At 46.6% G+C, this 13,168-nt stretch overlaps 2 protein-coding genes across 2 annotated transcripts in view; both read right to left on the bottom strand.

Annotated features, from left to right (window-relative positions):
- Positions 1 to 2,151, bottom strand: part of rbl2 (retinoblastoma-like 2 (p130)) — a 16,343-nt gene extending 14,192 nt beyond the window's left edge. The window contains 1 exon segment of the mRNA XM_051073091.1: positions 997 to 2,151. Within this exon segment, the coding sequence (XP_050929048.1) occupies positions 997 to 1,134 (138 nt within the window). The 5' untranslated portion in view covers positions 1,135 to 2,151.
- A 335-nt stretch (positions 2,152 to 2,486) lies between these two features.
- gpia (glucose-6-phosphate isomerase a) lies at positions 2,487 to 12,469 on the bottom strand. The gene is made up of 18 exons (XM_018679467.2): positions 12,205 to 12,469; positions 10,425 to 10,515; positions 9,165 to 9,233; positions 8,134 to 8,253; positions 7,949 to 8,032; positions 7,226 to 7,372; positions 7,045 to 7,116; positions 6,825 to 6,869; positions 6,254 to 6,307; positions 6,007 to 6,067; positions 5,450 to 5,493; positions 5,001 to 5,153; positions 4,700 to 4,829; positions 4,531 to 4,607; positions 4,095 to 4,223; positions 3,902 to 3,977; positions 3,391 to 3,457; positions 2,487 to 2,909 (listed from the first exon to the last, which is right to left on the bottom strand). Exons 1-18 carry the CDS (start codon positions 12,321 to 12,323, stop codon positions 2,786 to 2,788), a joined length of 1,662 nt encoding a protein of 553 aa, XP_018534983.1. The 5' UTR covers positions 12,324 to 12,469; the 3' UTR covers positions 2,487 to 2,785.
- Positions 12,470 to 13,168: the final 699 nt, after the last annotated feature.

Here is a 13,168-nt window from a genome sequence, read left to right as displayed (position 1 = left end):
AAGGATCTGTACTTCAGTAAAAGTAAGTAGTTGAATGTAAAAATACTCGATTACAGGTAAAAGAGAGCTAAAGTATTATCAGCAGAATGGTCGTTAAGAATCAAAGGTGATTACACTCTGTACTGTTGGTGGGTGGTGAAGTCATCAGATCCTTTACTTCACTAAAAAGAGTAATATCACACTGTAATAATACTCCATTACAAGTTCAAGTCCTGCTTTCAAACTGTAACTGAAGTTCAAGTACTGAAAGACTCAGTACTCATACAGGACATGATGAGTATTTATTAATTTATTAACTGATCACATCTGATCATAACTGATCACATACTCTGTTAAACCAGTTTAACTCTAACCCTCCAAACCATCACACCACCAGCTGCTTCACAGACAGTGTCTGTCTGTCTGTCTGTCTGTCTCTCTGTCTGTCTGTCTGTCTGTCTGTCTGTCTGTCCAGGTGTCTTGTATGAACCTCATATTACAGGTGTGTCTGATTCTCTCTGGTTTATGTAGCAAAGACAGAACGAGTGGAGTACAACATGAAGTAGAAATACTGCAGTAAAACAGCACAGTAACTGAGTAACTGAGTAACTGAGCAGAGAGCTGAGGCTGCAGCTGAACTATAAATAACCAGAGTTTATTTAATGAGCATTAATCATCATTAATAATTAATCATTAATCATCAGACTGATATCAGGTTACAGCCCCCCCCCCCCCCCCACCACACACACACACACAGTATTATTACAGGTAAAGGTGGTGTAGTAACAGTATCGTGTCTGTGAAACCGTCACATCCACCTGCTGTTTTATTAACGTGTGTCTCAGAGCTGATTCTACTGGTTTCTACTGTTTCTGTGTCAGTATAAAGAGTCAAAGGCTGAACAGCAGCAGATTCAGCTCTAACGTCTTACTGAACACCGGGAACAGTAACTGTAACGGCAACGCTGACAGTAACGACGCTACAGACCGGATATAACGGGTGAGTTTGCGTGTTTACCTCCAGAGTAAAATTCCTGCTGATGTTCTCGTAGGTCTTCCACGCCTCGGTACTCGCCTCTTCGTCCATGTTCAGAGCCCGACACAGATCCTCAAACCCGGCTCGGGCTTTCTGCAGAAACTCGTCCTCGTCGCTCATTTTGAGTCTTTTATAACAAACGCAGCGAACAAACGGCGGGTTTACCGGGAGGAGAGCGACAACGGCGACACGGACAGACGCCGTTTCCTCAGCTAGGAGCGCAGATATCACCGTAACAGTGTTATTACGGTGCTGTTCGGTTCACGGCGCTGAGCACTGTGGCCATTTAAATGTCCTTTGACTGACAGATACTATTCTGCGTAAACACTGCGTACGGAGACGCCGAGTGACGCCGTGAAACGTCACTTCTCTACGTATCTTAGTTAGCGAATACCAGCGTGAGCGTAACGTACCCCAACCCACTAAACGTGCGTAGCTGCGCGTGAATGGGTGGGTCCGCCGTCAATCCTCACACTACTACTTCCGCTTGTTTTTGTTTTCAGTCGCCCTCGCGGAGGTTCAACAGGAAGTCCTTCTGAAAAACCGTTAAAACCTCTTAAATCCTGTTATTTTAAACATACGATCATGAAAACGCATGAAAACAGATTTTAAACATGTTTAGTTCGGGAAACAACGTTCGGCTTCGAATAAACCTGTTTTCAGCGGAGAAATCAGCCGCAGACACTAAACGTTGGTTCAGTTATCTGACCTTAAACTGATGAAACACGGTTAAGACTACATAAACAGACAGCGGTGGAATAAGTATGTCGATCCTTTACTTAAGTAACAACACCGATACAACAACGTGAATATACTCTATTAACAAGAAAAAGTACTGAGTACTGTAGTATGGGCTTCAGACTGGATTATCAGGCTCTGCAGGAACATGGAGCTTTAACTCCACCTGTCAATCATAACACTAACACATGGAGTCAGCTGAAAACTGGACAGCGTGTTAATAATAATAATTAATAATAGTTAACAAACTTACAGGTGAGCTGCTCCTGCTCTGACCAGGACCAGCTTCCCTGCCATTAGCAGCTGTTAGCATCCTCACCTGTCACCTGACTCTCAGGGGTCAGGGGTCAGGGTCTGTCCATCTTTGGATTTACAGAGATTTCTTACACTTACAGGAGCTGTCATTGCACTTACACACCATGAGGAGCAGCTAATTGGTCGACTGTTTACCTGCTCTCACCTGTGATTGGCTTGTTAAGGAGCCAGGTGAGTCTTGTTTATTAGCCATTTCCATTTCTATTCTGTTGATTTTGTTGTGTTTATTTCCTTGTTAGAGATGTTAAAGCATCAATCAATTCATTCAGCAATCAACATTAAAGTGATCTCCAAACTAACACACTGATCATTTTAATGAGCTCTCATTAGAGTATTTTCTCACAGCAGGTTAATCAATACAATCATCAGCAGATAAACTGATAATCTTGACGTAAACACATCAAACCATGACGCCATGATTCAGTGACAAACAGGACTTTTATTTTGAAGTCATGGCTGACGGTGTTAAAGTGGGGGGTGGGGGATATGTGGGGGGGGGGGTGTTGTCACCTACAGTAACATCTGCACAACTTACAGGGACATTTACCTTTGTCCTCTCACACACAAGCAACGGATAAATTCCCTTTTCAAGTGAAACACTAACAAACATAAAGTGCTTGTTCCCACAGCTCGGACATGATTCAGCCAATGAGAGAGGACTACAGGGAGGGGGGTCCAGCAGAGGAGCAGGAGAAGAGGAGGATTCAGGATTCAGGATTCAGGCAAAGTTTTTCTTCAGGAAGTTGATGAGGCCGTTGGTGGACGAGTCGTGGGAGGTGACCTCCGAGTCGTCCTTCAGCTCAGGCTCAATCTTCTTCGCCAGCTGTTTCCCCAGCTCCACTCTGTGGACAGGAAGGTGGACGGAGGTTAGTCCTGATAACCTGACCCTCTCTGACCTCTCACAGATCTGTGATGTTCAACACTGTACGACCTCAAGCACAGTCCAGGTCTGTGTTCACCTGAGGAAGCTGCAACTCCTCAGTAAAACACCAACTTTATTCTATTTCCTCTGATGAATTCCTGAAGGTTTTTCACATTAAAAGCCCGACAATAACAGGAAGTCTGTGATACTTTTACAGTGAAAAACTTACAGGAAGTGCTGAGTTTCATTGGCAGCAGCTAAAACGCTGTTGAGTGTAAACCTGAGGGTGAGTGTGACCTGGGTTCATCATGTGACCTGCTGGAAATATGGAAAGTGTCTGCTGAGGAAGACAGTGGGGTGCAGCTGAAAGCTGTCGGGTGAACCACGACTCCTCTTTTCTCTATAGAAAACTGCAGGTGCAGCAGTTGTACAGGTGTGTGTGCAGGTGTGTGAGCACTCACCCCCACTGGTCGTAGCTGTTGATGTCCCACATGACGCCCTGCACAAAGATCTTGTGTTCGTACATGGCTGAAAAAAGAAAAGAGGAAGTTACTCATCACTGTTTTAATTCATTTTAGAGAAAACACTTTCTTAATTTAAAAGATGTTTGTGATGTAAAAGAAACTTCATGTAGAATTTTAAAGGAAAAGTTCAGAGTAAATGTGATAAACATTAAAACCTAATTCAGTCTGAACAGTGACCTCCTGTGGCCACATCTATAACTGCAGCCTTTGAGTTAAAGGGTCAACTTATCAATACTGAACTGGCTCCTGATCAGGCATTTAGACCCAAACACATAGTTTCCTTTAAGAAACAGAGACCAACATTAAACTGGTCTCAGCTCTGACACACAGTGACTTTAGTGTGGAGATCTCTGCACTCTTCTTCTGTGGTGTTTTCATGTGTCCTCCTCCTCCTCCTCCTCCTCCTTTGGTTCTGGTTCTGTTTGCTGACTCAGCTCCCAGTACTCACCAACCAGAGCTCCCAGCACGAACGGACTCAGCTTCTTAAAGACGATGGAATTACTCGGTTTGTTCCCCTGGAAAACCTGAGGATGAAGAAACCAGACGTTAACTCATCTGGCCTGGGATCAGTTATTTAGTGTTTCTCTTGTCTAACCACGATCTGAGTGACGGTTTTGATGTTTCCTGGATCTTGACGTCACCTTGTGCGGCAGCAGCTTCTCCAGAGCGTCACCCTTCATGCCGCTGGCCTCCAGCTCTTTACGAGCCTCATCAGAGGTTTTTCCCTTCATCAGAGCTTCTGTCTGAGCCAGGAAATTCGCCACCAGGATCTGGAAACAGAAGCAGCTCATCAGCAACCAGGTAACAGATGGACATCAGACAGGAAGAGTCGAGTGGTCGTAATTGTCATAATCCTCTCCCTGTTACAGTTATCAGCTGAGACTGTATCAAATATTAACTGATGAAATGTTGTTCAGAATAAATCAAAGTACTGCTGCTCTTTTCTGCTGTGAACAGGTAAACAGGTGAGAACAGGTGATCAGATCAGAACAGGTTCTGTGTCTGTGCTGGTCTCAGGTGAACAGGAAGTGCTGCTACAGCCGGTATGAGGAAACAGAGCGGGTCAGTGGGCGTTACCTTGTGGTGGAGGTTGTCTCTGATTGGATGCTGAGACTGAGCAGGAATGAGAAAGTCGGCAGGAATCATTCGAGTACCTGGAGAGGACAGGACCAGTCAGACATGGTGGACTCAGAGGGATCCTGACAGTCCCAGAGAAAGCAGACATTAATGATGAGCGGTGTGTGACCTTGGTGGATGAGCTGGTAGAAGGCGTGCTGTCCGTTGGTCCCTGGCTCCCCCCACACAATGGGTCCGGTGTGGTAGTTGACGCGGGAGCCGTCCTTAGTGATGTACTTCCCGTTAGACTCCATGTCGCCCTGACGACCAACAGAGTCCGTCAGTCACAGTAAACCCCCGCCCCCCCCCCACGTTAACAGGCTGTGAAACTTTCAGCTGAATGAACAGACATGTTTCAGTGTCTCCTCCCTCTGAACAGATGGTCTCCTCCCTCCTCCCCCTCCTCCCCCCTCCTCCCCTCCCTCTCTGACCTGTTGGAAGTAGGCAGCGAAGCGGTGCATGTACTGGTCGTAGGGCAGCATGGCGTGAGTCTCGGCCTGGAAGAAGTTGACGTACCAGACGCCCAGAACGGCCAGCAGGACGGGCGCGTTCTTCTCCAGGGGGGCGCTGCGGAAATGGTTGTCCTGCAGAGAGCAGAGGATTCTGGGTAATGAGGATGTTAAAGGGCAGCAGCACAGACACTGGTTTCTGCTCCAGGTTTCAGATCAGAGTGGAGGAGGTTCTGAATATCTGATGTGATGCTGCTTCAGAACAGAATAAAACCAGATCTGATCTTTTTATATTTGAGCTGTGATTTAGTGTGAACGTTATTTTCCCTCCTCTGCTCATAGTTCAGTGTTTGACTGTATATTCTGAACCTTAATAAGAATCAGAGACCAAACAGAGAACTGTGAATACTGAGAGAAGAAATGTTCCTTACCATCCAGTGAGCTCCTGCCAGAAGCTGCTCAAAGTTTTCAAAGCCTGAAACACAGAGGGACACACACAGGACACAGGACAGAGGTCAGAGGTCAGAGGACAGAGGTCAGAGGACAGAGGTCAGAGGACAGAGGACATGTGACTGCAGGTGGTGACAGGAGTTCAGGATCTTTGTAAAGTGACAGTAAACTGATCACAGAGTAAAACTCTCAATGAGAGATGAAGATGTTTTCTGTCAAAGACACAAACTGATTCACATGATGATGAAAAACATGAAACATGTTCAAATCCATTTAGAGACAAATAAAACTCAGAGTCTGAGGAGGAGGATGGAAGAGCTTTATCTTCACCTCCTCCTCTGACACCTGCACACACCTGTCCCTCCATCTCACTGTTAACACCTCAGACAGAGGAAACTGTGTGAGCAGCAGCACCTGCTTCTGTCAGGTGTCACAGAGCGAGGCTGGGAACACACCTGTTCACATCAGTCTCATCCATTAAACAGCATCAATCACTGATCAATACCCAGCCGTGGTCAGAGTGAAGGTTAGGACGTACCTATGTGCAGAGCGATGGACAGACCGATGGCTGACCACAGAGAGTAACGACCTCCAACCCACTGCAACATGACATCACACAGTCACTCCACCAATCAGAGGCATCAATGACTTTCAAGGCTCCAGGACCTTGAGGTCAAAGTCAGTTCAAACCCTCTCAAACAGTTACTGTCAGTTAGTGAAGGTTTAAACACCAAGAGTCATCTGCTTTACATGATGCACACAAACACATCATCAGACAGACTTACATCCCAGAACTCAAACATGTTCGCTGTGTCGATGCCAAAATCCTTCACTTTGGCCTGAAGAGAGAAGATGAAGAGGAGACGTTAGCTAACACACACAGATCACAGTGAACACACTGCTGTGTATCTGTTTCACTCATTCATTCAATCTGAAACCAGGAGATGATTCATGGATTCACAGACTGCCCGGAAATGTTGATGTTTGGTTTTTAATTTGCTGCTGAAAACTGATCGTATCAGACGTTTTACAGACCAAACCACTGATCCTGAAAATAAAATAATCATCAGCTGCAGCTGTGATTCCATCTAACTCAAACCAGAGCTGCACTCAACCTCCAGTCATGAGTCCTGAGGATCAGGAGTCACGAGTCGTGGACCTGTGCTCCAACACGGACTCAAACAGACAAATACAGGATCAGAGTGTGTGGACTCTTCTCGTTCCTGAGGCTGAGAACCACAGGTCTGTTCCTGCAGGGAGTGATCTCCATCAGCCTCTGAGCTGCTGATCAGCTGATGATAGAGGGGTTAGGGTTATCTGCTGAGGCTTTAATCAGTCAGAGGACGTTGAACTCACCGAGTTGGTGGACAGAGCCACGAAATGTTTGGCGACGGCAGATTTCTGTGGACGACAGGAGAAGAGAGAAGACATGAGGAGACTGAGAGACAGCAGCTCTGACCTGCAGCAACAAAAACAACTACACTACTGTGTTTCAGACTGAGACATGTACAGACTGTCTGTCTGTCTGTCTGTCTGTCTGCTGCAGGCAGATCTCCATCCTGTCAGATCCACTCACATCTCTGGCTGTCTGCAGGAACCAGTCTCTGGCGGACTCTGCGTTGGTGATGGTCTCCTGGGTGGTGAACGTCTGCAAAAGGTCAAAGGACACAGAGTGAGTCCAGAGGAGAAACTCAGACACACGGACAGAGAAAAGTGTGTGTGTGTGTGTGTGTGTGTGTGTGTGTGTGTGCTCGGACCTTGGAGGCGATGATGAAGAGCGTGGTCTCTGCGTTCAGCTGGGCCAAGGTCTTGGCCAGGTGAGTCCCGTCGATGTTGGAGACAAACCAAACGTTGGGTCCTCCAGCTGAGTACGGCTTCAGAGCCTCCGTCACCATCAGAGGGCCCTGAACGCAACACGACAGCACACAGTGACAGTGAGTGAACCTTAATGCTCCTGAAGGTCTCTGTCGGCTGAACCTTGAACCTGTTTGAACCTGTTGCATCAGAGCTGCTCATGTTCACAGTGAACACACTTCATCCGTGTTCACACTGCAGCTGCTGCTGTTACACACCGATGATATGAACAGAGAACCCTGAACGTCTCAGACACATTCACCAGCAGCTACTGTTTCCTCTGCTTTGTGTCAGTAAACTCAGCTTCTGATAAACGCTTCATTCATTAGAGACAGTAATCAGCTGATTAATCATTCCATATGGCCCAGTTTGTTTAATCTGACTTTATATTTTATTCGTGTCACGTTTCTTTCTCAACAAACGGACGATGTCTAAACTCTGACATCTGTGAATGTCTGTAAGGTTTTACATCTGAACATCATGAAGCTGCACTCAGCTCTTTAACGTGTTTGAAATCCTGATTAGATCCTGGCGTGTGGTGTGAGTCAGTATCAGAGGTGTAGTGTGTGTGTGTGTGTTTTCCTGCTCTGATGTCAGTGATGTAGAAACCTGAGGTGGACTCTCACCAGGTCAGAGCCTCCGATGCCGATGTTCACCACGTCACTGATGCTTTTCCCACTGAAGCCTTTCCACTCTCCACTGCGCACTTTCTGTAAACACAACACACATAACACAGGCAGGGTTAAACATGCCCACGCCACAAGGATAACACAACTGTACAATCATACACACACACACACTCCGTACGTACGTGACAGAAGCTCTTCATCTTGTCCAGAACCCTGTTCACCTCCGGCATCACGTCTTTACCGTCGACCATGATCGGTGTGTTGGAGCGATTACGCAGAGCGACATGGAGCACAGCACGACCCTGGACACACACACACAGAGTTATTATTGATCATTGATTTCAGTCTGATCAACAGTGGATCACCTGCAGCTGGATTCATTTTTCATTCATTCATTAAAACTAATAAACAGTAATGAGCTGAATATTCACTGAAACAGAGTCAATGAACAAACACCAGGAATAAACTCAGTCAAACATTCAGTCAGACAGGATTCACATATTCAACTTTATAACTCGGATTAGTGATTGATTAGTTTTGATTGTAAATGTATCAGCTGACGAACTGATCTGATTCATTAAACCTGTTACATCTGTCTGTTTTCACTGATCAATATCAGTCTGCACAAACTGCAGAGTCACTGAGGACGCTGTTACACAACTACACTGCATCATGACCTCAGAGCGTGTGTGTGTGTGTGTGGTGTGTGTGTGTGTGTGTGTGTGTGTGTGTCCAGTCACTGTGAGTCAGCAGCTCCTGAAAATCACTGCTGTTTGACTCTGTTGTTAATAAAGTTGAATTGAACTCTGAGGCTGAGGCTGATTCAGTTCAGATCCTGAGGACCCTCAGGTGTTTCACCACCTCCACCTGAACAGGACCAGACCTGATTCACATGGAGCTGAGGAAACAGACTGAGATCAGATTTATCATCTGACCAACAGAAACAGAGAATCAAAGAGTCTTTAAACCTCATGCACATTGATATGAAGCTAGCTTAGCTTAGCTTAGCTTAGCTTAGCTTAGTTTACAGCCCTGTATTGAGGGAAGTGAAGGCTCAGTGAGACTGAGACCTGCAGAGGTCCTGGATAAACACAGCTGCAGTATGAATCTCTGTGTTTCCCTGTGTCCTGGTTGTTAATGTTCTGAGGCCCTGAACCTGCCCACAGACCAGGGGTTGAGAACCATGGCAGCAGATAAATGTGTGTTTGTGTACCTCGGTGAAGTTGATTTTCTCTCCAGAGAACATCTTCTCTCGGGCCTCCTCCACCCCCCTGGACTTGGCCTGTGAACGTCAGACAGTGAAACACAGTCAGCTCCTTATCTGTGGGTTTTTACTGCAACACACTGACAGAGTGAGGAAACTGCATTTCTTCACTGATGCTTCCTTTGTGTTGTGAGAGGAGGAAGTAGAGGTGGCATTGTGTTTCAGTGTGTTACCACATTCCCTTATGTTAATAGACGGCTGCAGCACGCAGTCTGAAGTTTGGACTTTTCTCTTTCCAAACACACTGTCGTAACCTTCCTCTTTCACTGGAGACTTGAGCAACAGAGTAAAGATGGGAGCCTGTGCTCGGGCTGTGTTCAGTGGTGGCACCATGGCTCCTCTGTTTTTATACAGTGACTTTAAATCAGGTTTATTGTTGCTCATTGCCTGAGCGCTCTCCTCTGAGGACTTAGAGTTAGCTGGAGAGCTCAGATTCAATGAAAAACCTTCCTGACACAGATTCAAACTGCAGACTTTCCCTTTTCATTCAGCTGAGAGAGGAAATGCTGCAGACTGGTGGAGTTCTGTTTAAAAAACAGAGAGTTCAACCCTGAACTCCTGATTTCATTATGAAGAAAACAGGAGTCAAAGGAGGAGGAAGGAGGAGAGGAAAAAACATGAACACAGCACTGTAACCTTACAGTTATGGTGACGGCTCCTGTCTGTGGAGCAGCAGCAGGTGAATGATCACTGTGAACTGATCACAGTCAGGAGTCAAAGTCCTCACTAAGTAACAGTGATGGACTTTACCTTTTGGTCTACCTGTCTGTACAGGTGTTGTTTCGGTGACGTCTCACAATCTGAGTCCAGATCTGCCATCAATGAATGTGTTTTATTATCTGATTCGTCACTGCACAGACTGAGCTCTGTTCTGCTTCCTGATTCTTTAATCATCTAAAATGTGCACCTGACCTCCTCCTCCTGCAGCTCCTGACATGTTCAGACTCCTCTGCTCCTCCTGAGCATCACACAGGTGAGCTGAAGCTGAGAGAACTGATCAAATAATTCTCCTCTTTGTCCTGAAAGTAGCTGGACCAATCAGATTTAGCTGCCCTGATAAAAACCAGCATCAGTCCAGGTACAGGGACTGGATTTAGGAGCAGCTCAGGAGGTGTTACGATGAGCCGAAGAGCTTAAGGTTGATTAGAGACAACAGATACACAGAGCTCTTTCAAAATAAAAGCCCCTGCAGGGAGGGGCGTACGTTACCATGGCGAGCAGCATGGACATCACTTCCTGGTTGATGAGGTTCTTGGAGTAGTCCAGCAGGATCTCTCCATCGTCCGTCTCCAGAGTCGTGCTGTCCAACACAGACACATTTACAACCATGACACAGGAAAATATATCAATCAATCAATCAATCACATCAGTAACAGGAAGTCAAGACACACGTCTCCAGATCCTGGATGTGACAGACAGACAGACAGACAGACAGGCAGGACAGACAGACTGTCTGACTGTTTTCCTCCATCACTCCTCTCACACTCATTCATTCTGACTGAATTCTCTTGATTTCTTTTAACTTCACATTTCTACTAAAATAATCTTTGTATCATCAAAATAACCATCACTGCAGTATCTGAGGTACAAGTACACACAGTACTGTGTACTGTTACACAACATATATACTGCCACTGTTTGCTCCTGATTGGCTCAGACACAATAAAACCATAAAACCTTGTGTCCTGGATGTTTATCATAAACTCCTGTTACTGCACAACAACAACAACAATAACAATAATAATAATAATAACACTTATAATAATAATAATAATAATAATGTGTGGGCTGTCTCGCATGAACCATCTCGGTGCCATCTTCATCCTCCGCAGCATCAGTACTGTCACTGGTAGTACTACAGTATTGTAGTACTATAATACTGTAGTACTGTAGTATTTTGGTGGAGGTATTTCCCCGGGGCTCGGTGGGACAGGATGTGTCGGATCGCACGTACTCACCGTGACTCAAACCGGGAGCAGAGATCCGCCTCCAGCCGGACTCTCCCGCTCTGTCACACCGTGTTCATGTTACAAGCAGCGGCTGCTGTGTCTGCTCAGAGACCGGAGAGTTACCGGGGCCGTTACACGTTAACTCCGTGCTCTGGTTTTTAACATGAACACGCTGCTTCCATTATCGGACACTGCACCAACAGGTTGCACTTGCTGTTAGCACCAGCTAGCTTCAGTTAGCCTGACTGCAGCCTGGTTAAACGCCGTCTCTGACACATATGAAACGTTATAAATCAAACAGTGGAGAAACAGACGGTTAAAAGGCGGGAATGTCACAGGGAACAGATTAAAACTCCACCGGGTTTAAACGGTGTTAGCGAAGTTTAATCACCGCGTTAATTAAATTAAGCTAACGTTAGCCTCGTTATTAATCAGCATTCATCAGAGAAAACACGAGCAGACGACACGGACAAAGGTTGATTATCATTCACACAGACTCAGTTTAATATTTTACATCTTCAGGAGAATAAACGGACACACGGAAATCAGACCGGAGCTAACGAGGCACGGCTGTCCGATAATGGATGCTGCAGCGTTAGCATGTCAGCTAACACTAGCAACGTTATCTAACCGACAGTCGGTTGTTTTAACAGATTAAGGACAGACAGGTGAGGTCTGTCGGTGACAGGTGAGGGCAGGTGAGAACATTAAAGAACCTTTTCCCGGTTAGAAAACTACGGAACACCGAGAGGAGCCGAGAGGAGCCGATGACCTTCATACAGGCAGAGGATCAGGAACCCGCCGCCGAACACGGAAACACACCGAGGACCACGTTCACCTGATCAATAACCTGATCAACTCATCGATTATCTGATTAATAACCCGATGATCAGAGTGACATGAGACAGATGTTACAGCTGTGGTTTACAGAGGGTCAGCGGGAGGCCACAGATAAAGGTCCTCCTCCTCCTCCATCACTGACCGACATGTTTTATTTAACCCGGACTGGACTAGACCCGGACCCGGACTCTGGTTCCCACCTGAAGCTGCTGAATCTGTCCTTGTCTCCGTCGAACATGTCCCTCATGTTCAGGCTCCCGGCGTTAGCCTTGTACCACTGCTCCAGTTTCTGGTAGTTCGGGTCGTTGGTCAGAGCCATGGTGGCGGATCAGGCGGTTCTGGTGGTCCTGGTGGTTCTGGTCTGGTTCTGGCAGCGGCCCCGGTGTGACTCCGACCTCAGCGGTGGTGGACTGGTCCTCGTGAGGAGGTGTGGAGGAGCAGATGAGGCAGCAGCCACAGGCCCGACACGGTCACAGCAGTCTGCACCAATCACAGCAGGCCTCACCCCGCCCCTCCGAGCTAACCCCGCCCCCCTGAAACCAGTACCACAGAGACTGGATCCTTATCTGGACCTGATTCCATCTAGAATAAGGAATGGGATTATCTGTAAAGTGAGAAAACATTTTAAACCTCCAGCTCTGTGAACCTGCCCCACACCTGCACCGCATCAGAACTCACCTGTAACCACCTTCACCTCAGGACCTGACACCTGACTGTCAGACCCAGACCAGGAGGCTGACCGGTCTGAGCTGAGCTCAACAACAAACTAAACTCATGATACAAATACAATGAAGCAGTGAGGCGTACAGGATCATCTGGACCGATCAGACCTGCAGGTTCGTGCCACACCTGAACAGGTGGATTTAACTGGAACACACCTGAGAGTCACAGTTTAAACTGGCACTAAACAGAGATAATGTTGACAGAGCAGCAGAGTTCACCTGTATGAGGTCACACAGGTGAATGAACTCTGAGCAGGTGAGACTGTGACAGTCTGAGGAATCCTCTTCAACAGGTTCGTCCAGAGAAAGAGTCTGGACACTTTCACTGTTTTCTTGTGTAAATTATAATCTTTTAAAATCTGGTTCTTTCAGTGTGTCGAGATTTAAACTGTTCACTCAGGAGGTCAGACCTGTTTGACCTGTTTGACCTGTTTGACCTGTG

The sequence above is a fragment of the Lates calcarifer genome, linkage group LG10, assembly GCF_001640805.2.
Source record: "Lates calcarifer isolate ASB-BC8 linkage group LG10, TLL_Latcal_v3, whole genome shotgun sequence".
NCBI lineage: Eukaryota > Metazoa > Chordata > Actinopteri > Centropomidae > Lates > Lates calcarifer.
The sequence above is the reverse complement of the archived record's forward strand: the minus strand, read 5'-3'. Positions and strand labels throughout refer to the sequence as shown.